The 26746-nt window shown below is 35.8% G+C and overlaps 2 protein-coding genes across 3 annotated transcripts in view; one reads left to right on the top strand and one right to left on the bottom strand.

The window, feature by feature from the left end:
* Window positions 1-193: 193 nt before the first annotated feature.
* Window positions 194-8626, bottom strand: LOC138715187 (uncharacterized). 2 transcript variants are annotated; one of them, XM_069847778.1, is made up of 5 exons: window positions 8534-8626; window positions 8074-8241; window positions 7501-7748; window positions 6878-6943; window positions 194-3886 (listed from the first exon to the last, which is right to left on the bottom strand). In XM_069847778.1, the coding sequence occupies exons 3-5, from the start codon at window positions 7745-7747 to the stop codon at window positions 3312-3314; spliced, it is 888 nt and encodes a 295-aa protein (XP_069703879.1). In that variant the 5' UTR covers window position 7748; window positions 8074-8241; window positions 8534-8626; the 3' UTR covers window positions 194-3311. The 2 variants fall into 2 exon arrangements, with proteins under 2 accessions (XP_069703879.1, XP_069703878.1); XM_069847777.1 differs by lacking the exon at window positions 8534-8626 and having other exon boundaries at window positions 8074-8475.
* A 198-nt stretch (window positions 8627-8824) lies between these two features.
* The window catches only part of LOC138715186 (protein phosphatase PTC7 homolog), a 45576-nt gene continuing 27654 nt past the window's right edge, over window positions 8825-26746 (top strand). The window contains exon 1 of the mRNA XM_069847776.1: window positions 8825-9238. Coding sequence (XP_069703877.1) covers window positions 9010-9238 — 229 coding nt within the window. The 5' untranslated portion in view covers window positions 8825-9009. The remainder of the gene's footprint in view (window positions 9239-26746) is intronic.

The following is a 26746-nucleotide window of genomic DNA, read 5'->3' as shown; positions in this document are numbered from 1 at the left end:
CCCCCCCCCCCCTTCCAGTCTTACCTTCTGCCCTGATGATGGAACCTGTAAGTAGTTACGAAACGTTGGAAATGTCAAGTTCTAGGACCTGGAGGAATACCAAAGAACCTAACTCTGATCACAGTTACCATGAATGCCTAAAAACTCATATTTATTATTTTCGTATAAGGGTTGTTAAATAAGTTTTGCCTCCTGGGCTGTAACTCGTTTATTAATTGTTAACGTGAAAGATGTTACATTCAAAAGAAAAATCTTAAATGTCCTCTTTCCGAGGAGTACATCATTTTTCCATATAGTCTCCTCTGGCATTGCACTTTCATCATCGGTGCACTAGTTTCTGCATACTGTTGGAGAAGAATGAGGTACCTGCTGACAACAATGCACTACATTGTGACTTCTTTGGCTGCGAAGTGTGTGCCCTTCAGATGTTCCTTGAGCTTCAGAAAGAGCCAAAATCACATGGTGCCAGATCTGGGTTATAAGGTGGGTGAGGCAAAAGATTCTGGAACTGCAGCTTCTCGAATGTCATAGTTTTCTCCCAACTTGTGTGGAACTGAGTGTTGTTGTATTGAATTATATTTTTCTGCATATGTGCTTGCAATTTCTGTACATAGCATGCTGAGTTGACAGCTGCGCCATGTTCCAGAAATTCAACCAGCACTACAGTCCCAAAAGATGGTGACCATGACTTTACCAGTTGATGGCTGTGTCTTGAACTTCTTGGGATGAGCGGAAGTTGGATGCCCATATTCCATGAACATGTGTTGTCTCGATTTTCAGTTTAAGAAATCTTATACACAAATTTATATAATATCATTTCGAATGTTTCAAATATATTTATCTGGAAAACTGACTTAAATTAATAAAAATACATAATTATTGTTGAAGCAATTATTTTTCTGTGTGGATTTCTAAAGTATTTTTTCGTAACATTGTTAAATATTGTACTGGGTTGTGACTGATGTTTACATGTTTATGTTATATTACATTATATACATATTATTTTAATATAAAATATATATTCAAGATGTTTCAAAAGGTGAATAAAACAGTAAATGTATAAATTATATATATATATATATATATATATATATATATATATATATATATACTGTATACACACTTTTTAGGTTTCCGTCAAAGACCAATGATCTGTAGTCTGCCAGACATGTCAGCATGTCTCGCCTGCTGACTGCACATTGTTGCAGAAACTGTATATACCATACATAATTGAGCAAGTCCTGCACATAGGCTTGAGAAAACATTATTTTATGTAGTACCTCACAATTTCACAGAGTACAGAGACACATGCCTTAAGCTGAGATAAGTGTGGCAAGTGTGCTCTATATTCTGATTCTTATAGTAAAAAATGGAAGAAATGCCCCATATTCAGCACTACTCAAGCGAGGCACTCACTTACCGGAAAAAATTAATTTGCCACATTCGAAGTTTTATTCTTTGTATTATTTTAAATGGAGCATCACCCATTTGGCCGTATTGCCTCTGTCCACATGACTGGATTCCATTCAGAATTCTAAACAGATATCTGTACGATCCAAGATCGAAATAAAGAATGTCATGGCAAATACATCTCCAGGGTCTCCAAACGTGGTAATATTGAAGGTATAATGAAACGGATGATGTGAAGCTTATTTTATTAATTATTGTGATGTACCAAAATACGTATGATATTTCCGTGTAGTGATTCTGCATTACCATATGATGAAGGATGGGTGGAGCGGAGAAAAATTCTCTCCAGCACCGGGTCTCGAACCGGGTTTTCAGCTCTATGTGCTGCCGCTTTATCCACTAAGCCACACCGGATTCCAGTTCCGATACCAGATTGAATCTGCTTAGTTTAAGTTCCACCTCTTGGTTTCCTTTTAGTGGGTAACCCTCATGAACTATGTCACAGATGTGTGACAGTGGCACAATGTCCAACTTCCACTACTACTACAACTACTCTACAAATATGTGGCTGTTGTCTGTCTGCTGTGAGTTGTATGCACCTAGGGAAGCTTGGACATGAGCTCATTAACAGTTAACAGTCCAATATCAATAAGATATTCAAGTTCTCTTAATTTTCACAATAACCTATCCATCAAAGTGTTTACCCTGACTATTACACTCTTACTACGTCATACTACTTTTGACCAATAAAACGGTACAGAAGGACGTATTTCAACCAATCATGGCTGCTTATCGCACAATTTTATCGCGTCCCTAGCATTTGTTTGCCAACATTTGAAACTGCGCTGGTCTGGACGTCAAAAAAAAATATATATATAAAATTACAAACCACTCCAGTCAATGCACAGCAGTTTCAAATATGACTCGCATTGGCATTCAAGAACAAGAATTAATAAAAATCACTGATCATACCTATGCATCTTCTGAAATCCGATTTACAAATAAATGAACAGCACCATTCGGAAATCCTGAATAAGTTGAATACACCATGTAGGCCTAAATCAATGAGTTCCACTTCTATTACGCACACGTCCAATATAACATCAAATGAACTACCAACCACATTCAAATTTGAAAATTGTACATTCAATAATTATTCCTTTTAAAATTATTCATGTTTATTTTTTATGTCATCGTCGTTAATTAAAACTTTTCTAACACTTGTGCATATTAGTTAGGTTATATTATAGCTTCTGCTATATGACATTATGGATAGTCACGTATCAGAGATTGTTTAATATTACGATTTATTGAAAATCATCTGTCAAGTGACGTTGATTACTGGGATTTGGATAATTGAAATGGAATGTTGCATTTTAATAAAAATGAAACTGAATCAACAAAGCCTTCTTGACTAGTAACATTGCCATCGTGTATAATAGATCGAGAACTTCTCGAGAAGGCATTGCTCACTACTGCCATCTAGCATGCATCTAGCGTAATATTTGTAATGTTGAGATGGTACAATAATACATTTGAAGACTGTTGTATTTTCGTAAGTCAATATTTTATTGTATTGGAGTACTTCGTTACTTCTAATCTTTATATACTTTCTTCTAATCGTGTAATAGTCAATTAAATCCCACTCGAGTTTTGATTTTCTCTAGATAAATCAAAACGTCTAGTGAGATTACTGTTGATAAAAAATAATCACACAACTGTTACCACTTTTCTATCAAACTATGCATCACGTGTTACCAGTGAGCTTGAAATGACACTATCCTTGTCACAGTCATACAATGCCAAATTTTAATTATGATCAATAGACCTTATGTAACCATTCCATTAAAAGTTAAACACACCAAGTTTTTCTCATTGTGAAAGTCATTTTCTTGTTTCAGTTAAAGTTGAAGCACACAGGTATCTGGAAAGATACGATTCTTTACTTTGGTGCGGATAAGTTGTCGCACAGATGGTAAAGTAACAACACTTCTCATCAGGTCGTAGGCAGTAGCACCATGAGCATAAAGTTCAGATGCTGTTGCTATCGCATCACGTGACCAACGGCAACCTGTTGGTGGACGAGTCAAATTGGCCAATTGGTCTTTGAGCAAAGGGGATGAAAAGTCTATCACTTGTGATTCTGATTTCTTTCCTTTTGAAGAATATCTTGCTCGATTTGAAGCAGTAATTGTCCTCAGTTTTTGCTTTAAATATCTATTTCTTCTCTTCAACTTTCTAAAAGCCATTACTAGCTTTCTCGTGCTAGGTGAGAGCTCTTTATCACTCCTTACACCAAGTATTTTAAGAGGATTATTTTCCTCCCTTTCTATGGTATTGGAAGAACTAATAACACATTCATTCACAAGAGAACTTTGAGAAGTTACTTCACAGGAAGTTGAAGGAACAGGTATAATCTGCATCTGTTGATCGACTGTTTGAAGTATCTGTGGCTGATCCTCTTTCGATAACACATCTGTTAAAAAAAAAAAAAAAAACAATAATTGTGTATATTCACACAAGTGATAAAAATTTGACAATATTATGTACATATTTACTCTACTGTTTCACTCAAACCAATATGAGACAGACTAAATTCCATGTTGATTTCACAGCCTGATTTCAGCAAATCCTTGTCATGGTGAGAAATACTGACACGTTACTGTAATTTGAGGAGATCTGCAAGTCATAGGTAATCATCTATCACAGTTATCCGTGTGCTCTATGACGTCAGTAGATAAAATAGCTAGCAATAAATACATCAAACATGCAAAACTGACATAGAAAAAAGCTACACTGCATAAATATCTATGCAATCAATATAAAATCTAATTAAAACATTTTTCCATTGTTCCCACACATTTTCAGCTGATAACAGCATTCTCTTCTCCTTCTTGAGGGATTTTTCTTATAAAAAGGTGGTTTATGTTCCTCATAATCACCAGTATGCGACTAAAATCGTGCATTGTTCAATAATAAAATTTATGACTTGTTAATGATTTCGTTCTAAATCCTGGACATAGCCATAGTCCATTGTTATTGTTTGATTAAATTGCAACGTTGTTTTAGCTTTTCAGTCAGTTTAGCAGTAATTTTGTTACGTAACATGCTTTTTAAATCTAGAAGCTGCAGGAACAATCTTTTTGGTGACATATTGGCAAAAGTCTCACTATATTGGTATGGTGCATAGAAGCAATGTTTTTTACTGTCCAGAGAATATTCTAAGGTTAGAGAGAACTTAACACTCTCTAAAAGGCCTGTAACAGGTTTCAGAAGAAAAATATTCCTCAGGAACGATCAATACATGCAAATGAACGTTTAGTTGATATGATGATGAAAGATTAGTGAGGGAACAATAAGAGAAGACTGGAGCAGGCAGATCTCGTCTATAGAAGATCAAGCAAGAATCCTCTGCTAACATATTAACATTGAGCAGCATCCCTTTTGCTTCATTTGTCAACAGTATTGAACTATTATCTGACAGATTGAGATTCAGTGTCTAATAACTAGACAAACCTATTTTTCTATTTATAATATATAGCTTTCATTAATTTAGTTTCAGTAATTTATTGCAAAGCCATCTATGGTTTGAACAGTTGAAACAATTTTTGTGGAGTTTTAAATATATTTAGGTGTATACATATCATTTTAAGTGACAGTACCTGTACCGTTAACAAAGTTTGATATTTTATATAAACACAGTTTGGATACTAAAGTACTATTTCCTATAGTTTACAACTCTATGTATAGGTCTGATATTGGTTTCTTTGCCTTTGTCGAAAAATTTCCTAATTTGTTAACATTGTACTAATTTTTTTCATACCTATAATGTTTTCCCATCCTATACTTTTAGAGCCTATTTTATGTTTTATAAATTCTAATATTTTAGCCACCTAAAAAAACATTTTTAAAACCTTTTAATCATTTTATCCTGTCTGGCAGGCATTTTAAAAATATTTTAAATGTCCGGCATTTCGCATTTCAACTAGAATTAATATGAGTATTGAATAATGTGCGATATTATGCATAGAATATCTAAATAAATGGTGAAAGCCTATGAAAGAATTTAACTGCTTTCAATGGTTGAAGCTGGAGCACATAAAAAAAATATATAATGACCTTTGACATGCATTGAATTCTTACACTCTAAAAATGTGATTCTAAACTATTTTATCAATTTTATTGTGCAATGTACAAAGATATGCCAAAGTCAATTTTGACAAAGATTTAAGTTTAGATAAACAATACTGCAAATTCTTCAATTCCAATAGTTCTGCGAGCACTGAAACTTTCTCAGAACTCTAAAAAAATATGTCAATTCTATTTATTTTTTCCAAGTCACAATGGAAGTGCTGAGAGGGTATTTTCCCTAATATCTGCTCAATGGACAAAAGAACGAGATTGCATGCTAACGGAGACAGTCAGAAGTATCATCGTGGTGAAATATAATTTCAAGGACATTTCTTGTGAACAGTTCCATAGTTATTTGTTACAAGATATAAGTTGGTCCCTTCAGGCTCTTGTGCACAAAGTGGGCTCCACCGGTAAGTAGGGTACAGATGTAATACTGATCCAGCAACTACTGAGAAAACTGACTAAGGTGAGCCATTGTTTTTATCTTTAATTTTGTTCATACCAATTTTTAAAAAGTCCTTCTTTTTCAGCAATGTTTTCTTATTTTAGATTCCATGTCCTCCTATAGAATTTCTTCTCATGGTAACCCTACCCTCATATGACAAGAAAAATGATGTAATGATGATGAGCAAAAGCCATGCTATCAATGTTGATGTGTGTTGTGCAGAGTATTTCGCATCATCCCATAGAAAATGAAAATGAAAAGTGCTGCCTAAACATAAAATAGGTTTCATTGCATTCTCTGGTTCCAATGTATAGGCCTACATTGTATTCCAAATGCATATTCTGCATAGCGTGACATTATGTCACACCCTCCATTGTTAAAACTAAGCATTGTTTCATTTTTTTTTATCTATTGTAATATGTTTCTGAAATCAAAATAGATGCACAAACATATAATCTAACAAATTTATAAATTAAAAACAAATCAGGCAGAAACAGGTTAATGGTCCCCAGAGGTAAAAGTCTCTTCAAATAATCTCCTGACAGAATAAGTAGATCCTGTACAAACATACATATCGTAAATAAACACCCGATGTGGAATAGAATACTTATGCCCATTATTTGCCATTTATTCTTAGCAGACAGTAGGTACATGTATAGTTGCTTGCACTGTTCAAACAACACTGTCGTGGCAGAGGTCAAAACCAGTTAACTCCACTCACCCACTTTCCCGTCTGGTAATAGGCGTCTTATCGGCTGAGGCAGTCCTGCCACAGTTCTGGTCAGAAGGTAATTGGATGACCCCGTAGTAGGCATAGGCCTACATGATAACATTAATTAATAACAAAACAAATCATCAAACTGGGCTAGTTGATTTTTCCAGACTTACCAGTACCGGTATTCATACAACATCCATCATTGTCATGTCGGCACACATCTGGACCAATTGGTGGATCTGCACATAAAACAATAATATGAGTAATAACAGCATGAAACTGGACTACTTGGTTCTTTCTGTCTCAACTACAATGGACATCACGAGCAAATGTGATAATATTAATTAGTAGAACAAAACAGATGTTCAAGAAAAAAGTTATTTCCTTAGCTGAGGTTCATGCCCACGTTGCTGGGCTTGATGCCTAATATGCTATTATTAGGCCTAATTGTACTGGTAATGGTGAATATCAATACTTGGTTAACGAACATAGAGGACGCAGGACCCAAAGTCCCCGGGGAATTTGTGCGACAGTTGTCAATGGATGATTCTGCTTCTTTTCAGACTATTTTTCGATGTCCAATAATTGGTCAATTTTACCGTCAGGGTTATGAATGTGTAATTAATACAAAGTGGACGGATTTGGATTTTCAAAAGGGTCATTGTAAGAACTGTGATCTCTTATTCTGTTAAGACACGGCGTATTGTCCGATAAATGTGTGTGCAAATTGTGGAACCATGGAATCAATAAAGGCATTACTAAGTTAATTAAAGTATGTAAAATGGCTAAAACTTACAAAAACAAGGAACAGTTCCAGGCCGTAGAAAAGACCTCATTTTCACCATAGTGCCAATATAGTCTTCACTTTTAAAATGCCGAGCACACAAGTACAAATTTTTGGCTAAGGAGGCACCTGGTGCAATCTTACAAAATTCTAACCACTTTGCATAGGTTTCACCCCGTGGAAAACGATAGAAGTGAAGTTTTTCTTCCTTTGCAACATATGAGTCTGGACTTAACTTGCATATTATACAGCTCGGCATCCTGCAATAACAGTACATTAAAATAATTATATTCCACGGAGATAAAACAGTTCAAATCCTTATACACAATCCAACGCTCACATAAAAGTCCATTTCTTTTTAGGATTGTTACAATCATATTCTATCGCTAGTTGCAAAATCGGGCATTCACTTGTGCCGTTCTTGCATTCCGCGCATTCCATTTATTTCCTGTTTTGTTAATTAATCTCAACATTATAATATTACTATTACACTCACAGAGGCCAATACTATGAATTTATTCTACTTTATTACATAATTATGTTACTGGAAAAGATATGAGTGCTACAAATAACAGCTGCACTTACTTTCTATGGCATCGAGCTCAACCCAACAACAAAACAAAGTGTAATTGTTGTTTTTTGTTTGGTGGTCTTCACTCTCTACTGCAACCTTGATCTAGGACTGCAATAAGTGCAATTGCATCGAACATTCGAACACTATACATCTGATACATAACCAGGATTGCCAGATTTCTACAACAAAAAGTACGAAATAGCCAAAGACGTTGAAGGGAACGTTTTTGGAAATAGTAGTCGAGAAGTGCACGTATTATATAAATTGGTATCATGTACGGAATCTTATAAGTATATTTAGTATATAACATAAAATTCATTCATATTCATATTCAATGAATAGATAAAAACACACAACATGTGCATGAGCAGCCATATCTTCAGTTGGCTCTGATATCAGTCATAGTTCCTACAACAGCCTATAATCTATAGTACTTATAATATATATAGCATATTTTATAGTAGGATATACAGTCTAAAGATTGAAGGAAAAATCACTAGCAGCGATCACTAGCAGCGATTTTTCACCGGTGATTAAAAAATCACTTTCACTCCAGTGAGTAAACTGTTCATTTACCGGTGAAACAGTGATCAAGTGTTCACTGCACCATGAAACAATAACAACAATATACACATGCCCTTAGTAGCCTTCTGCGCAGCTATACACGCTCTCTAGCAACTCTGCAGCAACTGCTTTCGAAACTCTCTGCTGTAGTTTTATGGTTGGTGATATTGCAAGGTAAACTGAGGGAAATAACGGGAAGTAGATAGCCTAGACTGGATATCTTTACCAGCGCTCACTATTGCTATTGTAGAACACGCTCGTCCGATTGTGACTAATGGACGTCGGGTTTGTTTTGTAGTAAAGTTTCTGCTGTGCAAATTGAAGTATAAATGGGTGTAACCCAACAAAAATGAAGTGTATATAATTTCAGTGGTCATTACTTTATGATGCAGTCCATTGTTTGGACTGGAAGGCTTTTGTCTCGTGCCTTGTGGAATGGGTTTTCAAATTACTCAAATTGTACAGATCCAAATCTCAACAGGAGGCATGAATCCCGAATAGTGTCTGCTGTATGTGGATTTCCTAAAGAATTGGCTCATTCAAGACTGAAAAAAGGACAGTTCGGAGATGATGCATGGTTTACTGCCAAATACAAGTCGGCTGATGTTATTGGTAAGTAAATTTCTGTATCTACCAGAAAGTATGTTGATTTAGGTCAAATTTTATTGAAGTTCTGTTTAATACATTTTGCAATACGGCATGAAATTTGAATGGGATTTGATAATCAGATATTACTATGACTTATAAGAAATTACAATCTGTTCGAAATTCTTTTTGACGTTCTTTTGTAAATCATTTCCTTCATTTAGTAGGCATAACCCGGTCGTTCATGCTGTATTAACTCGTATTGTAGTTGCGATGATTTACAACTAGTGAGTAAACATAATGGAAAATAAAAACCAAATATATTTTATGTTTGCCGGTGGAACACTGAATTATTGTTTGGTGCGTTTATAGATAAATGAGATGACCAAATAATCGCAACTATCTATTGGTAGCCTCATGCTTTATGCTTTATGTTCACACAAATATTAATATTCGTGTAGCCTAGACGTTTCATCATTTCAACGAATTAAAAAAAAATCAGTGTCGAAGTAACTACAAACTGCTATAGTAATATTAACGTTTTAGTTTGTAATTCTGACTATTAAGATTAAGAATAAAGCGTTATTTTCGTATTCTGCATAACAATTCCATAATAAATAATTATATACAATTTCACTTAACGTCTGTTTCAACTGCAGAGATTATTCAACGTATGATTTCACGTGGTCGAGAAATGGCAGACGAATTTTTCTTGCAACCTTATAGCCTTGTACCAGTGATGGTGTTCTTTTACGTCTCGTAATTCTGGACATAAGCTTCCCAGTTTTGCTTCCTCCTGGAGGAAAACATGCTAAGCATCTCAAAAGTAATATTTTTCACTTGATGTGTTTTGCTTGTAAACCGATGATTTATTGTTGACAGCGGCACACTGCTGTGCGGTAAGTTTCGCTAGTTGTGCCGCGAAACTTTAAATACTTTTCTGATAAAAATAGTAATAATAATTTCACTCAATACCAGTTTTCAAAAACAGGATATGTTGCTTTTATTTAAAACATCCAAACTATGCGTTTTTCATTCATTCATATTGTTCTGCTCAAGTACAGGTCTTTCACTGCAAACCCAGCATTCTTCAGTCTTTCCTATTTTCTGCCTTCCTCTTTGTCTCCTCATATGATCTTAATTTCGGCTATCATCTGATATCTTCTTCTGCCCCGAACTCTTCTCCCGTTCACCATTCCTTCCAGTGCATCCTTCAGAAGATAGTTGAGGATTCGTGAAGATAATTAAGCAATTAATTACAGCCAGTGGAAAAATATATGCAAAATACATGAACTTCCTTGCCCTATTTATAGTGATTACTATCGAAGGCGACTGCTCTTTGTACGTAGCCATATCAGAGTGATATTTTATGACGTTTATATTTTTTTTAAAGAGTTTCTTTTCCTTTATCAAATGGCATTGTAGTAAAACATTGCCTTGTGTTGTATGAAACAAACGACAGTCATCGAGACGTAAACTAAAATATTAACCTCATTCGCGAAATATAAAATCTTTCAATGTTAATGCAGTCTTCAACCGCGAAAAATAAAACCCTTCAATATCAATACCTGTAGGCCTACCCTTCTGGGTGATGTCATCACTGAATACAGGATTCGTCTGACAACACTTCCATTACGGTTCTGTATTGTCCGCCCCCTATCGCAACAGTGTCGTCATCTGTTAAGATGAGGGCGAAAAATGGAGTGACTGGCAAAGGGTGCTTCTTGAAGATATTATCACAGTCTACTATATACAGTCGCGAAGCTTGAGGTGTTTTTTTGCAAATCTCGTGATAAAGCGCTCCAAGCGGTTAGCAACTAGAAACAATAGACTGTCCATGGTCGACTTTGGACTGTGTCGTATTTCTATCGAGTGCTAGCTCGTTGCGTATTTCACATTGATGCTTGTGAAATGTTCGTTATTGGTTATAATGAAAATGTTAATGGCTAAAATATAATAATTGGAATAATAATATGGGACAAGGAGGAGACTTTGTAGTGCTATAAATTGTAGCAACAATAAGAGAAAGAGGCCAGAGTTATCCTTTTTCCGATTTCCGAAAGATTCAGAAAGGTTCCTGGGTTTCCACAAGAATGCCGTGCAGAAACAAAACTATTAATTTGAAGTTCTTTGTGACTGTTAGAATACATTATATCCTTAAATTTCACAATGAAATGTTTCAGTCTAACCGAAAGGACATTAGATACCGGTTAAAGTTCTGTCACTTAGGCTGCTAAATTTCCAGAGAAATAAAGGTTAGGTCTACTTTTTTTTTTTTTTCAGGGGATATATTTTTAATTGTAGCTATTAATTTTGTTATTATTTTTATGTGTTATTTTACTAAAGACGTAGAAAAATTAAGTTTGTTTTAATGAAATTTATTGATCACGTTTTATTTTCAATTCTGGTGGGATTATTATTGCTTAGGCCTACTTTTTTCTTCAAAGAATATGTTTTTAATTATAGCTGTTAATTTTGTTATTTTTATTTGTTGCTTTACTAGAGACGTAGAAAAAGTCTGTTACAATAAAATTTATTGATCACGTTTTATTTCCAATTCTGGTGTGATTACTTATTATTGCTTAACCTCATCCCACTTTGTTAACTACGTAAGCCTACACTACAAGTACCGGTACACGTAAGTTACTCCATTAATTCATATTTCCATTATTATTGTTGTAAAGAGAAATGCAAATTAATATTTATTGGTTTCATAGTTAATTATCACAATAATCTTGAATGAGTGAAGCTATTATAGTAAATTTTAGTTCGTTTTGCACAAACAAAAATTATATTAACTTATTTCTTGCAGGTATCTTCGAGTTTATGGTGGAATTTAATATACTTCATTAAAATAATAAATTAACTTTATGCATTTAATATTTCAATAATGGAAGGAAGGTATTAATTTTTCCAAAAGAACACGACAACGAAAGTATGACATATTTTGTCGACTGCTAGGAGAGAGATCTGCGATGATGAGGCGATAGTAGCGATCCTAGTGGTGGGCAACTACCCATGTTTGCATTTTTACTACATATTGAGCTTCGCGACTGTATATAGTAGACTGTGCTATTATTAATGTAGATGCAGTAAATATTTTGGATTCTTACAATGGAGTTTCAAAACAGCAGATCTGTTTACGATCATCAGAACCTATGTTATGTCGTCAGTGGTGATCGTTACCATGCTAGCCGTTGGATCTGAGATTCGCTGGTTCAAATTCGGCCGAGGACGATGGATTTTAAAAGGCGATAAAATCCTTTGCATGCTTCTCCCGAAAGAGTCCATTTTCATAAATTTGCGGCACGTAAAAGTAGCTTGCCCCTGATAGAAGACTCAGGCAAAATTTGTCTCGTTTCTCACCCATGTTGATTTTTGAGGCGTAATTATATTCTCAGCAGTTGAAAGTGAGGTTAAATAAAAACAACATCCCCCCCCCCTCCCATTTGTTGATAACTATGTTGTGACCGAGCTAGATAGTTCAGTGGTAAAGTGGTAATGCACAGGACTCGCATTCGGGAGGTTACTGTTCGATCCATGGTGCCGACCAATCTGGTCGAGATTTTCCTCGATCAGTCCCAGTTCAATATACCCATTTCGAACCATCCAACCTGATGGAATACTAAAATTTTTCATCAATTATATTAATAATTATTATGCTAAGAAGGATAGTAAAGAATATTTTACAGCTTCAGATATTTCAAACTCTATGTTGTATTCAAGGAAAGATTGGAGGAAACTGGATTTGCAGTGAAAATCCTGCCCTTGAGCAGAACTCTGAATCAATGAATGCTGTATTCAGATATAAAACCTAAAGCTTTTCAATACTAACATTCAGGATTTTTCACAGTACATACAGTATCTATAAAGTGCTGAGGTTATCGGGAAATAATTACATTTACGCCACTTATGAATTAGAATCTCAAGTGACTCACTCAGTGGTGTTTGATGTTTCTCCATCTGGCCATTTGATACATCCTAGACTACGAATCACTGAACCCATAAAGGTACCTTGCTAAAAGAGCTGAAAGAACGATCTTTCTCAGAGTGAAGCAGTTTACAACATAAAGGTAAAGGGAGGATAGCATACATTACGATACCGGCGTATGAAACCGCATAACGTAGAAATGATGGCATCACAAGATGGCGATATTACCAACAAAAGACAATAGGGGAGCCACATTGGAAACTGGGATTTTACAAATCATGATATCGTAAAGTACACCAGACCCCACCAGCACAAATGTACAAACCGATACCAAACACTAATTCAATAAACATAACATACACAAGATATTTATGATTGTACATATCGTGAAGTAAACTAAACTCTGACCCGCACAAATGTACAAACCGATACCAAACACAAATTCAATTAACGTAATAGGCCTATATGCAAGAAGTTTACGACTACTGGTATCGTAAAGTAAACTAAACCCCCCACCGTACAAGTGCAGAATCCGATACCAAACACAAATTCAATAAACAATTTAAGATTGCTGGTATCATAAAATAAACTAAACCCCCACCTGCACAAGTATACTAACAAGATACCAAACACAAAAACAAGAAACACAATAAAATCTGTTATCTAAATTAACTATATACTCTATTAATTTAAATTTATTTTAAATTAACCATATAAAATCCCAAACTATAACGTAATTAAATAAATATACCTACATATGTTAAAGATGGAAATTATAGCTTATAACCAAAATTAACTATTACCTCCAACATGGCGCAGAATAATATACTCAGGAATATATGTTTACTCGTTTACAAAATATATAGGTATGGAAATAGGCCTATTAAAAATTATAATAACAAAACATTGAAATACATTCCAAAAATAAAACTCTACATAGGCTAAATGAATAAAGAGCAAAACAAAACTTAAACCCTGCTACATATGACACGAAATAAATAACGTAGGCCTACTTAAACCATGGGGGGGAAAAAAAACCTCAAAATTAGGTACAGAAATCCACTCTAAACACAAGGTGAAATGTGTAGACTTCAGTTAGTATATCATCTCTCAATTTCATCATAAAATAATGCAACACTTAATCAGATAGGCCTATATCCATGACTGGTAAGTAGCGAGATAATAATAATAATAATAATAATAATAATAATAATAATAATGATGCTTTATTTGCCAGAGATCAGAGATATAAATTTTAGCAAAATATGAATATACCTATACTATACATTTTGTATGAACAAAATATGATGCAATTTCCATATCTCCCCAAACTACACATGAGAGAGAAAACATAGTACTTAAAATCATTGGAGATTTTTCATATTCTTACAGGGTCCGGCAGAATGATATAAATAAACATAAGTAAAAAGAACAACATAGATCCTATTCAAAATTTTATTTTACCTTCTTACAGAAGAATGCTTCCCATTTTAACATCACTTTGTTTTAAAAATAATATCGTCCAAATGCTTGCCCTCACGAGTTATACACACCTGAAACAATGACTGTGCGTCCTACCTCAAAAACTATGGTCTCATTATCCCAAATTGTGCAACAGCACACAACAGTAACATACTCACTGTGGAGAGGTCGCTGATGGATTTCTCGAGGATTTTCTGGGGCCGAGCACTAAAGGTTTTGTTTGTTGATGCAACCCGACAGATGAAAATGAGCTTAGTCATGACTGAGCACAACAATGTTGCCTGGAACATTTTCCAATATGGTCTTGCAAGCAGCTTGGTGGTTGAGCCAATCACGTTCCCGAAGTTCCTGAACAACCATAATTTTGTAGGGACAGAACTTGAGGTCTAGGTGCAAGATTCGTTTGACACTCCGTTCAGATATTCCCAACGTCAGAGCATGTTTAATGGCTGAATGTCATAGAGAAGTGGTATCAGCATGTCTCACTGCTGCGATATTCTCGGGAGTCTGAATGTTGCGACATCTACTGGACAACTTCTGTTTGAAAATTGAACATTTGTCTGAAATTTCTCACCCTTAACGATATGGTTTTCGTATCAGGAATTCTTCCATGTCAACCTACTCTAAAATGGGTACGAAATTGCCACTGTGTTGCAATCACAGAATCACCAATTTTTAAATACCTTCACTACGCTTCAACAACAAAATTCACGATATTCACCTGTCCCCATGCCATGATGGTAATTAAAATGGCATGGCTTGTGCTGCTCAAAGATACGAGGACAATTTTTTTTCAACCTCCAATGGTCCATATAAAAAAAAAGACAAGTTGTAAATAACAAAATGAATTTATTACCAAAAGTTATGTACAAACATGGTTACTTTTCGACATAATCACCATGAAGATTAAGGCATTTGTCATATCTGTGGACAGCTTTCCATCGCCTCTTCATAGAATGTTGCCGCCAGTGAGTTGAGATGGTCCTTAACGTTGTTTTGAAGCTCATTAGTCTGGAACCTCTGCCCTCCTAGCCAATTTTTCATTTAGGGAAGAGGAGGAAGTCGCTTGGGGGTAAGTCGGGGCTATATGCGGTTATTCAAACACTTCCCATCGAAATTGCTGAAGAAGCTATTGAGTTAGAGCAGCACTGTGAGGGTGGGCATTGTCATGAATCAGAAGAACTCCAGAAGTCAGCATGCCTCTTCTTTTGTTTTGAGTGGCTCTCTGCAGTCGTCGTAAAGTCTGACGGTAAACAACTGCATTGATCGTAGTCCTCAGTTCCATGAACTCAACAAGCAACATACCTTTTGGTCCCAAAACACAGTAGCCATAACCTTCCTGTTGTTGAAGGTTTGTTTCAACTTTTTCGGTTTGTTGGCGAGTTTGAGTCTATTCATTGTTGTGACTGTTGTTTTGTTTCGGGGATGACTTATTGAATCCAGGTCTCATCTCCACTCACAATTGATTTTATAAAATCTTCACTTTCAGCCTCATAATGGGTGAGGAACGTCAGCGCTGATGCCATTCAGCGACCTTGTAGTCATCAGATAACATCTTGTGGAACCCATTGAGCGCAGAGTTTTTTTTGTAGCGTAGGTATTCTGTTACGATCGTGTAAACAGGTGATCTTGAAACTTGAGGAAATTCCACACACAACTCATTGAAATTACTGAAGAAGCTGTTGAGTTACAGCACCATTGTGAGGACGGGCGTTGTCATAAATCAGGAGAACTCCAGAAGTCAACATGCCTCTTCTTTTGTTTTGAATGGCTCTCCTCAGGCCTAAAGTCTGACAATAAACAGCTGCATTGACTGTTTACAAACACCACATACATACTTGCCAGTCATGGTTGGAAATTAACATCAAACAATCCCTTTACAAAGTCGCCCAAAATAACACCATGAAACTACTGTGGAATCCTGGCCATGCCAATACAAGAGGTAATGAAATAGGTGTTGGCTTAGCTAAAGAAGCAATTAATATGACGAACCGTAATCTCCTCAATATCACATTTCACGACCTGATAAATGACAAATCAGAACAATTCAGGACACATAAACACACCAAGCCACTCCTGGTATTGAACTTTCAAAGGAAACCATTCTATTATAGCACTTGTTTGTGGCATAAAATTAAGGGTCAGTCATACTTCATGGTACATGCATAAGATTGGTCTACACTCTACAGGATTCACCCATGTGTTCATGCTTACATGCTCCGGGGATTATTAACTTTTTTTTTTCAATGTGCATCATATAGGGTAGGTAAGAAATCGATATCATAATTCCATGGCTTGGGAAGATACTATAGAGCATTCCAGCGATAAGTATCACTTTATTCATCGGCTGTTACATAGCAGCAGTGGTTGAGCAACTGCCAGGCAGCCAGCTCCTCCTCTCTCGGCCTTCAATACCTCAAAAAAGTTTATTGAAACAGGTCGTGTAATTGTCAGAAAACTCTGTCTAGCGCAAAATGGTCAACACTTCCAGCAGCTGCTGTCATGAGGGTGACTACAAAATTCTGTAATTAATATAACATATAACAATTGTTAAATACAACATATTATGGTTATTAAGTATGTGTGCAAGTTTTAATTCGGTGAAGCTCCACAAGTTTAAGGGCCGGTTTCTGGCAGTCGCTCAAGCACCGTACTGTCCAGCAGCAGAAGAATAAATCGGTAATTATTGCTGGAACGCTCTGTGGGTTTTGGTCCCTGGAAATTGCCAATACTGTAGTTGGAAATTAAAAAATTGTAAGGATCCTATACAAACACATGAAGACATGTAAAATGAAATTGTGAATCACAGATCACTATGTGCATGAAATAAAACTCAATTAACGTATGACAAACATAAGGACACCAAACTCTTGGCTGCTCGAAGAGGATATGACGTCCATAAAAAAAAAGCCAAGAAGAAGAAGAAGAGTCATATTTTTCAACTTGAAGTCAGCCTGAAAAAGCCGACTATTTATAACCCTGCAATACCATATTATGATAATATATTGACATGTACCACAAGTAACGAGTATAGGAGAGTGGACATTGCATTCAGGGACAAAAGTGGATATAATATCATTGATCCCACTATTAAGTTTGAGAGTCATATTTCTCAACCTGAAGAAGTCAGTCTGGAAAAATGACTATTTATAACTCTGCAATACCATATTTATGTTAAATTGACGAGTACTTATCGCCTCAAAAGTTTATAGGCTTTAGGGTTACTAATAGGTGCACGTGGAACGATTCCTGAACTTTCATGGCCTTTTGGAAAGTATTGTGGCAACCATGCTGGAAAGTTCTCGCTGCCTCCGGAGTCGAGCACGCGTCCGGCAGAAGGGAGGGCGCGCGGAAGGAAGGTGGCGGAGAGGGGGGACGCAAGTCGGCGGGCGCTGGGGCACGGCTCGGATTGGAGGGGACGGACGTAAGGGGAACGTCTTTATTCCGAGTGTGGAGAGGCCCAGAAAGTTTGCGAACCGATTGTTGGAGAAACAGATTGTTCCTGAAAATCGAAGGTTCGCGAAGTGTTGTTTAACAAATAAAAGCGAACAGCCTTCGAAGAGAGCCAGTTCAGTTAGTCTTGTGAAGCAGCAGTGAACGAGCAAGGAAGCCAGCCTTCGAGACTGGGGGTTCGAGGAGAAGAAGAGCCGCAAAGCCAGTTGTAGTTTGGACAGCGAGTTCAGTTGGTGAATCGGCAGCGCCCAGGCGGAAGCAACGCGTCCAGGAGTCTTTGGTTCGACACGCGATGAACTTGAGTACCGTGGCAGCGTCCAGGCGGAAGCAACGCATCCGAAAGTCTTGAGTTCGAAGTTCAGTGGACTGTCTCTGGAAGTCTTGGCTTCGATATACTGTGAACTTGAGTGAATGAGCTAGAAGAACAGCCAAGGCAAACGAACTTTGAACTGAGAACTGACAGTTTTGTTTTGTAAATAGTGCTTTGTGAACATTAGTTGAGATTAGGAGTACATTGTTGTTCTCAATAATCCAAGTGAATTGTCATTGTCGTCTGTGGAGTGCAATAACGAATATGTGTTGATGTGTGGAGTGAAATACCCATTGTTGACGGGAGTGTTTAAATTCAGAAATAGAAAGCCATTATTGTTGTGAATAAAAGTAACATTATTGTTTTGAATTAAAAGTCACAGTATTCTTTTTAAGAAAGGAATACCAGTAGGCCTACTGTAGACTAGGCCTGTATTTTATGAGTATGACATAGTGCTCAGTACCCTTAAAGACTCGTTATTATTTTTTTCGGAACCATTGCTGTTCTGTCACCTGATTGTGCTATTATGCTAATAATAATAATAATAATTTAAAAATAAATTCTTGTAAATTTATAACGGATAATTTAATTTCTTTTGTTTGGTGTGCTTTGTCAATTTGGGCAACCCATTACCACTATTGGAAGCTATTAATGTCCTGAATAAAATAAGTTAATTGAGTTTCAGTTAGGCCTAGGGTTACCAACTCTCCCATATTTCCCGTATTTAGCCCAAATTTTTAATAATCTCAGACTCCCATACTTTTCTTCTCTTTGAGCATTTTTCTCCCTTATTATTGCCCTAATGTAAAATCTATTTGAAACATTTAATTTTTCCATGATTGAAGATGATTTATATGTTGCATTCTGTTGTTCCAAAAATGCACTGAAATGTGCAAACTCTGTAGAAGGTAATACTTGCCAGAAATAGTTGCAGGGCTCACGAGTTTAAAATTAAACAATGTTAAGAGTTAAAAATGAAGAAAAAAAAAAGTAATGAGTTGTGTTGTAAGCATACAGGCAGCAAAGCTCATGCAGAGAGTGTTTTTTCAACAGTAATTATAAAACAATAATTAAAATAATTAATTAAATCCTTTAAAATTGGGAAATAAAAAATATATAATTTAATTTAATAAACCCTGATACACAAGGTACAATAAAAATCAGATGTTCGAAAAGGAACATGATGCATAATATAATCAAATCATAACTGCAAATGAAAGTGAACTTCAACTATTGATGTAGGAAATTTTTACAACTGGTTTGAAACTATTACGCGAGGAAAACTGTCTCAAAATACTCTTAATTTAAGCCTAACTGCCTAAGTGTAGAATAAAATTGTTTTTTAAGTACCAGTAGCTGAATTGAAGACCTCGGGGATAAATAGTGATAACCCTCAAAATTGAGATTGACAGTTTTCTGGTTGTTAACACCTATAAGCCACATTATCTTTGTTTTGGTTAAATAATTATGTAAATATGTTAAAAATGATTGGATTATGCTACTTCAAAAATATGACAATCCTCTTGTGTTTGCAGAAAAAATTAAATGTGTGCAAATTGTAAATGTGGGTTATCATTATTTACACCCGAAGTCTTCAATTGTATAATTTGTGAATTTTCTATGTGAAATATTGTAGGTCGTTTATCTCCCGTATTTTCTTCAAAAATAGTTGGCAACCCTAGTTAGGGCTAAATAAAGGCGAATGTCGGATTGTACCTCAATTACCACGAAGTAATAGACACAGTACAACAGCAACAAGCATTCCGAACAGTAAACTGTACTGTTACGATATGACCTGGGAGTCAGAAAAACTATAAAGCTAAAAATTGTTGTGTATTACGTCTAGTAAAACTCTATCACTTTTTCAGCACTTCGTGTTTATCATTGACACGTGTATTCATTTTCTCCAGCCTTGTACAGTAGCTTAATACATAACTACAGTATAATGTAATCTGCAATAAGTTAATTAGACCTACTTTTCACGTCAAGAGTCTACACTCTACACCAACATTGTTTGGCCTACTCCATTTCAGTTCTAGTAGTGCTATTTCGTTCACACATCAAACGGAATTTTTGGTGCACATTCTTTCATGAGGTACTCGTAAGAAGGATGCAGACATTTATTGCAGCATATTCTAAGATGTACCCACACAGAAAGACCATATACTATCCGGGTCTTTGATCTGGGATCTGAACTGTAGAGATTAACGGGATTGGAATGACATAAAAATACCTGAAGATGAGATAGGTGGGCTGATACTATTGAGGAAGTGGGGGCGAATGACAGGCTTGAACAGAAATGCTGCAACACTGAATTGTATTTCATTGTGTGATCAGTCTTAATGTGGTGTGTAGAAATGAAGGAAATAATACAATATTTTTAATAGGCGTTTCATTGACACGAAAGAGGATTAAATATTTTAAAACCATATTAAATGCAAGAAACATGAAAATCATCTGAGGGAATAAATAAGAAAAAATGTTGCTTAGAAGCTATTGACGTGGGTTCGAGTTCTGTTTGCGCTTTTCTATTGTCATATTGCGTGTTGTATTTGCTGGAGATCCGGCTTTGTTTTGTTCCCACTCAAAGAAATCCCATCATATGTATCCAGGTAGTGCTTATGTCAAGCGAAAAGTATAAATCTCTTTACTGTAAGATAGACGTGTGCTTTACATATTAAAGTCACTTTTTATTAAAATGTTACTATGAGGATCCTATGAATATTGTTTTTGTTCATTTAAAAACCAGCTGTAACGGATGAGGGGACCATCGTGCTAACCACACGATACCTGCTTTCTGGTTGGATGATCGTCCACCTTTGCTTTGGTGTGTTGTCGTGAGGCTAGCAGCCGGCTGGTCGGTAATGGTCCTTCATGGGCTGTCGTGCCTTGGATGATGATGATTATTATTATTATTATTATTATTATTATTATTATTATTCATATATCTTCAGTCCTTGCATAGGCGGAGTTATGGGGAGGGGCACTGCCCCCCCCCAAACTTGTCTAAACTCTTTCTTTTTTTTTTCTATTGATTTTAGAAAATATTTAATTCAAAAGATCTTTTTTGCTTTTTAGGATTAAGTTTCTGTGCTTAAAATGATTAATTAATGTCTTCAGATCATGTGTCTGGACTATAATAGGCCTATTTATTTTTAATTTCTGAATTTGTAAGAATTTCTATACCTCAGGTACAAGGTATGGAAGCAGTGTAATGTTTCTTTTATAACAGCCTGTACTCATATGTTAGAAGTCTGCAGATATTCAGGACGCACTTGGAGAAATATGAATAACGTACCGCACAACAATGCAGATAAAAGAAAAGTGATCCCGGTATAATGTGTAAACTTAAAGACGAGATTAAATAAAATAATTAAAGTTTATATTTCATATGATATCTTAGGAAGGTAAACTTCATATAAAAAAAGTCTCTGTTAGCACTGTTACGTAGTTTATTGACGTATGCATATGTTTCTGTACGAGAGAAAGAAAAGGAGGGAGATTTTTTTTTTTAAGTTATGCTCTATTAAAATTTGTAGCAGACCTACAGTTAAAGTCCTACTATACAGCTCGGTCCAAAACATCGCGGATGTGGATGTAACATAGTAAGAAACATGCTCTCGAAAATATGGTAATCATATTCCGATATATTGTACCACGGTCAAGCTATGAGATAAATATGTCCCCCGTAACCCTGTTATATGGGGATTCTACGGTTTTGCTCCCCCCCCTCCCCCAAGGAAACGGTTCTCTCTCCGCCGATGAGTCCTTGGTATGTATAGTGAACATTGTGCTAGCCGTTGTATCCCAGGTTCGCTGGTACAAACCCTTGTCGAGAACGATGGATTGTAAAGGGTGATAAAAACAAGACTTTCTTGGGGAGGAAAGTAACTTTGAGACACTCTTGTATTCGTGTCTTAGATTATGGCATATCGAATCTGTTAGGCGACCTGCAAGTCTAGTGTACTGTTTTTCCAAATTATATTTTCAATTTTTAACCGAATGGAACTGTAAGTAGTATTGTCTAGAGTGTGAGATAGTAAAACTTTGATAAACTGAAGGAAAATAGCAGTGGCATTTCTCGTAAAAAGTCGTTTTCTAGCGATAAATTGCCAACATGTTTTCGGAGATAGCAGAACTTACCCTGACAGACTAGTTAAGACACTGTATAAACAACTTCGAATCTTCAATAACATGTCAATGTTAAACATGTTAATTTTGCCCGATATGAACTAGATTTTTAGTTGCGTCTTAAACAGTTTTAGACAAGCTTTCCCAAATGTAGATCTTTTATCGTTAAGCAAACTGACTTTCAACTGTTTGGACTATTGTTAATTGAGAGGGTCCACTGCAAGAGGAAGGTATGCCTCAAAATTCTGGAAAGTGAGATGCCATGTGTTTCAGGCAGTTCCAACCATTTGTTGTCACTTCCCTAACTAAACTATATAGTTGTGGCAATGCACAGCTAATGCTAGAGCACTCTTGACTATTATTCGTAAAAGTCTTATTTTTCTCCATAATTTTTGCCCCACTCTATGATTCTTGTTCTGTTTATTCAAGATTCGGATAAACTGTACTTTTCCATTCTTCTTGAAGGAATAAATCATTGAGGATAAAGGAAGGAGAGTGTTATAAAAGGTACACGAGTACGCCTCCTTGCGAGCATTTTGGAAATTTGGACTTTTTTTTAGGGTTCATCCTGGCTTAATGTCTGAGGGAAATCACGGGAAAAACCACATGTAGGATGTAAGGTCTCAATTTAGGAGACCGAGGCTATTGGTTCATTTATATTAACTTACTTACTTACTTACTTACAAATGGCTTTTAAGGAACCCGAAGGTTCATTGCCGCCCTCACATAAGCCCGCCAGCGGTCCCTATCCTGTGCAAGATTAATCCAGTCTCTATCATCATACCCCACCTCCCTCAAATCCATTTTAATATTATCCTCCCATCTACGTCTCGGCCTCCCTAAAGGTCTTTTTCCCTCCGGTCTCCCAACTAACACTCTATATGCATTTCTGGATTCGCCCATACGTGCTACATGCCCTGCCCATCTCAAACGTCTGGATTTCAAGTTCCTAATTATGTCAGGTGAAGAATACAATGCGTGCAGTTCTGTGTTGTGTAACTTTCTCCATTCTCCTGTAACTTCATCCCGCTTAGCCCCAAATATTTTTTAACTGCAGCAAAAAAAAAAAAAAATGTTAGAGGAGATAGTCTGCTCACAAAATAGAGACACTTTTCCACTCAAGCTTGTACCCCCAAAATTGTTATGCTTTATTCAAATTATGCATAACTATATCTAAACTGAATTAAATTATACAATTTATCAATTATTAAATCACCCAGTTTAAAACTGTAAAAAAGGAGAATCATACTATTAAATTAATTAATTAAAGGAACAACGTTACAGATATCAATAAAAAGACTAATCCACACCTGTGGAGTAACGGCTAGCGCGTCTAGCCGCGAAACCAGGTGGCCCAGGTTCGACTCCCGGTCGGGACAAGTTACCTGGTTGAGGTTTTTCCGGGGTTTTCCCTCAACCCAATATGATCAAATGCAGGGTAACTTTCGGTGCTGGACCCCGGACTCATTTCACCGGCATTATCACCTTCATCTCATTCAGATGCTACATAATCTAAGCTGTTGATAAAGCGTCGTAAAATAACCTACTAAAATAAAAAAAGACTAATTATGTTATTAACTTAAATGATTCTGACTTGTTAATGAAATGGCTGAGGTTATTTTTTGCACGCCATCTCCTTGATTCTTGGTCGAATTGAAGCGATTTCTGTGTTTCGTTTCGATTGATAGCAATGCAGAGAACCCTGCTCGCATAAGTAAGCAGATGGGAATGGCAGAAGATGTGAATTGGCAGTGTCACTAAATTTCATGTACCACTTGCGAGCATAACACCAAAAGTTACAAGGGAACTGACAATTTTTTAAATTTTATTTACAGTGAACTATCAACGAACATTTCTAGCAAACTTGTTCTATTTTAAGGAAAGTTCAGGTGAATTGATGGCTGTTGTGAAAAACGGATTTGTAATCCAATCTTGTTTTTTCTTCTTTCGCAATTTCTGGAAAGTAGGCCTACTGTATTTAAAAATAGTATCCTGAGATTCTCTATGTAGCATTTGATTTCCAAAACTCCATGGGTTAAACTAACTTTATTTTGTCTACTATATTCAAATAGAGTTGGAAAAACTGCAATATTCCCTTTATTATCGCAATCAGTCCAAAAATAAAACTTTCTTATAAAACCCTTTTACTTTCTCACGATTACGGTTGAAGATTGTTGAAAATATCTTTCGAATAAGCTAGTTGAAAAATCCACCTTCATCTTCAAAACACATAACCAGATCGGATTTAAATTTTGTAAGGAAACACTTCACCTCATTTTTTCAATTTAAAAAGCCGAGCCAATACCTGTCCTCGTGATAACCACTGCATCTCGATGTACAAAAACATTTCGCACTCCCAGTAAAATAGTATCGTAACTCGAATATTGTGATTTGAAAAGCTATGTTATTTCCTAGTAAAATACTGCTGTAAAAGTATTTTAATAAATAGATACCAAAACTTTTGATAATTTATTATTTTATTATTATTATTTTATATCTCCAATCGGTAAAACAGTGTTGGAAATTATTTACGAAAGTAATATGTGATTTTTGACATATTGACAGTATTTTACTGGGTATGTGAGTTGAGTGTGTGCAGATCCCATCTCCTCGCACGTTTTTTTTTTAAAGACGGAAGTAGTACATGCTACTTGATTAAATTACCACTTTTACAGCAATGTTCAACATTTCGTATAAATCAGGAGTTATTATTTTTCGAAACCAAATTTTCTCTATGCATAATACAATGTTGCCAAATTATTTTGGGTTTAATTTCGCGAATACGAGCAACAAGACCGCTTTTCTGACCTGACAATGAAACAGCTCCATCTATGGACACATCTACACATCAGTTCATGACAAATTTAATTCTAATCTTATGAAATTACAAGAATTTTTAAAATATTCTCTCCCTTTGTATGTTCTGGTAATTGTTTACATCCTAGAATTTCATCAGCAATAGCACATTTCTTACATCAAAATAACGAACATTTATAAATTACTCGCATCCTCAGACACATCCACCGATTCAATTTGAATCACAAATATTTTGCCCAATTTAATGTTTCTTACTGTTTGCTCAACACCTTGTGCCATGTCATGAATTCTTCGCCTTACACTTGTCAGAATTCGGAATTGCTTTTATTACTTTTAGCGGAATTTTTGTGTAACACTATAATCAAAGCGCCAGGAACGAAGAGATTCAACTGCGGTATATAGACATTTATTTTTTGTAACTAGCAATGCTGACTCATACGATGTCTCCAATGCCACCTTTGTCGATTGGGTATTACTGTGGAACTTTCTACTAGCTTGACTTTATATTCGCCGTGATTGGTTACCAAGTGTCTGTGAAGTAAGGATGGTTTCATAAAGTTATTCGATAGAGTTTGATTGCAAATAATGCAGAGGGTAAGAGGTGGATCAATACATATTCTACACAAATCCATATTTAATGTATGATTCATTGTAATGTCTATATTTTACATTTTTGGGGATTTTCGACTGGATCGTAGATGGTTCAACGCTATTTTCACTATTTTCAGTGATGGGATAGATACTGTAATACTTTTCACAGTCAGTGGTTCAACACTATCGCCACTTTCACTTTTTTCATAGATTTTACGTTTCCCACATATGATTTTATCCATGTTGCGAGAGAAATGAAAATATTTAGCCTACTGCAGCAGTAATGAGAAGAAAGTGAACGATTATTAATTTGCACTTAAATTCTCAAGTATAAGGAGTGAGAATCGAGACTAATAGCAGTAAAGAAACTGAACCTGCATACAACAGTCACCACATTACTGAAAGAGTTGATCACCTGTCGAACTTCAATCTTGACCAGTTTGGTAATATTTTATACATTTTTCACCTGTGTAACTGGACAACTGTAACAGTAGCTGTTGAAAAAGTTTTATGTAGTACTGTACACAAATTCTTGTTAACTCAGTATACCCCGAGGCATCGATCGATGTTATTCGTAGCCTAATAAAGCACAATTATCGTAACAAACGGAACTGCAAGACTTCATTGTTGAGTAGAATAATAGAAGGCAATACAAATTCGCTCTGGCAGAAATGCCTTTCATTAGCTCTGATCATTCATGAAATGTATATTATTTTTAAATTTTACGTACCCCTTAAGAAGTCTTCGCGTACCCCCGATTAAATACCACTGCTATAGATAACCTGAGAGCTGCGCTCGGGCGTGGATTCGATACCCATTT

Source organism: Periplaneta americana, chromosome 15, assembly GCF_040183065.1.
Source record: "Periplaneta americana isolate PAMFEO1 chromosome 15, P.americana_PAMFEO1_priV1, whole genome shotgun sequence".
Taxonomy (NCBI): Eukaryota; Metazoa; Arthropoda; class Insecta; order Blattodea; family Blattidae; genus Periplaneta; species Periplaneta americana.
This window is presented reverse-complemented; position numbering and strand designations above follow the sequence as displayed.

What these genes read in the sequence shown, in the direction of transcription:
- LOC138715187 (XM_069847778.1), bottom strand. Translation starts at nt 7,747, where the DNA reads ATGCCGAGCTGTATAATATGCAAGTTAAGTCCAGACTCATATGTTGCA. An exon ending in TGGAACTGTTCCTTGTTTTT is followed by an intron (nt 6,944 to 7,500) that starts GTAAGTTTTAGC and finishes TTTTATGTGCAG; the next exon opens with ATCCACCAATTGGTCCAGAT. An exon ending in TTGTATGAATACCGGTACTG is followed by an intron (nt 3,887 to 6,877) that starts GTAAGTCTGGAA and finishes TTTTTTTAACAG; the next exon opens with ATGTGTTATCGAAAGAGGAT.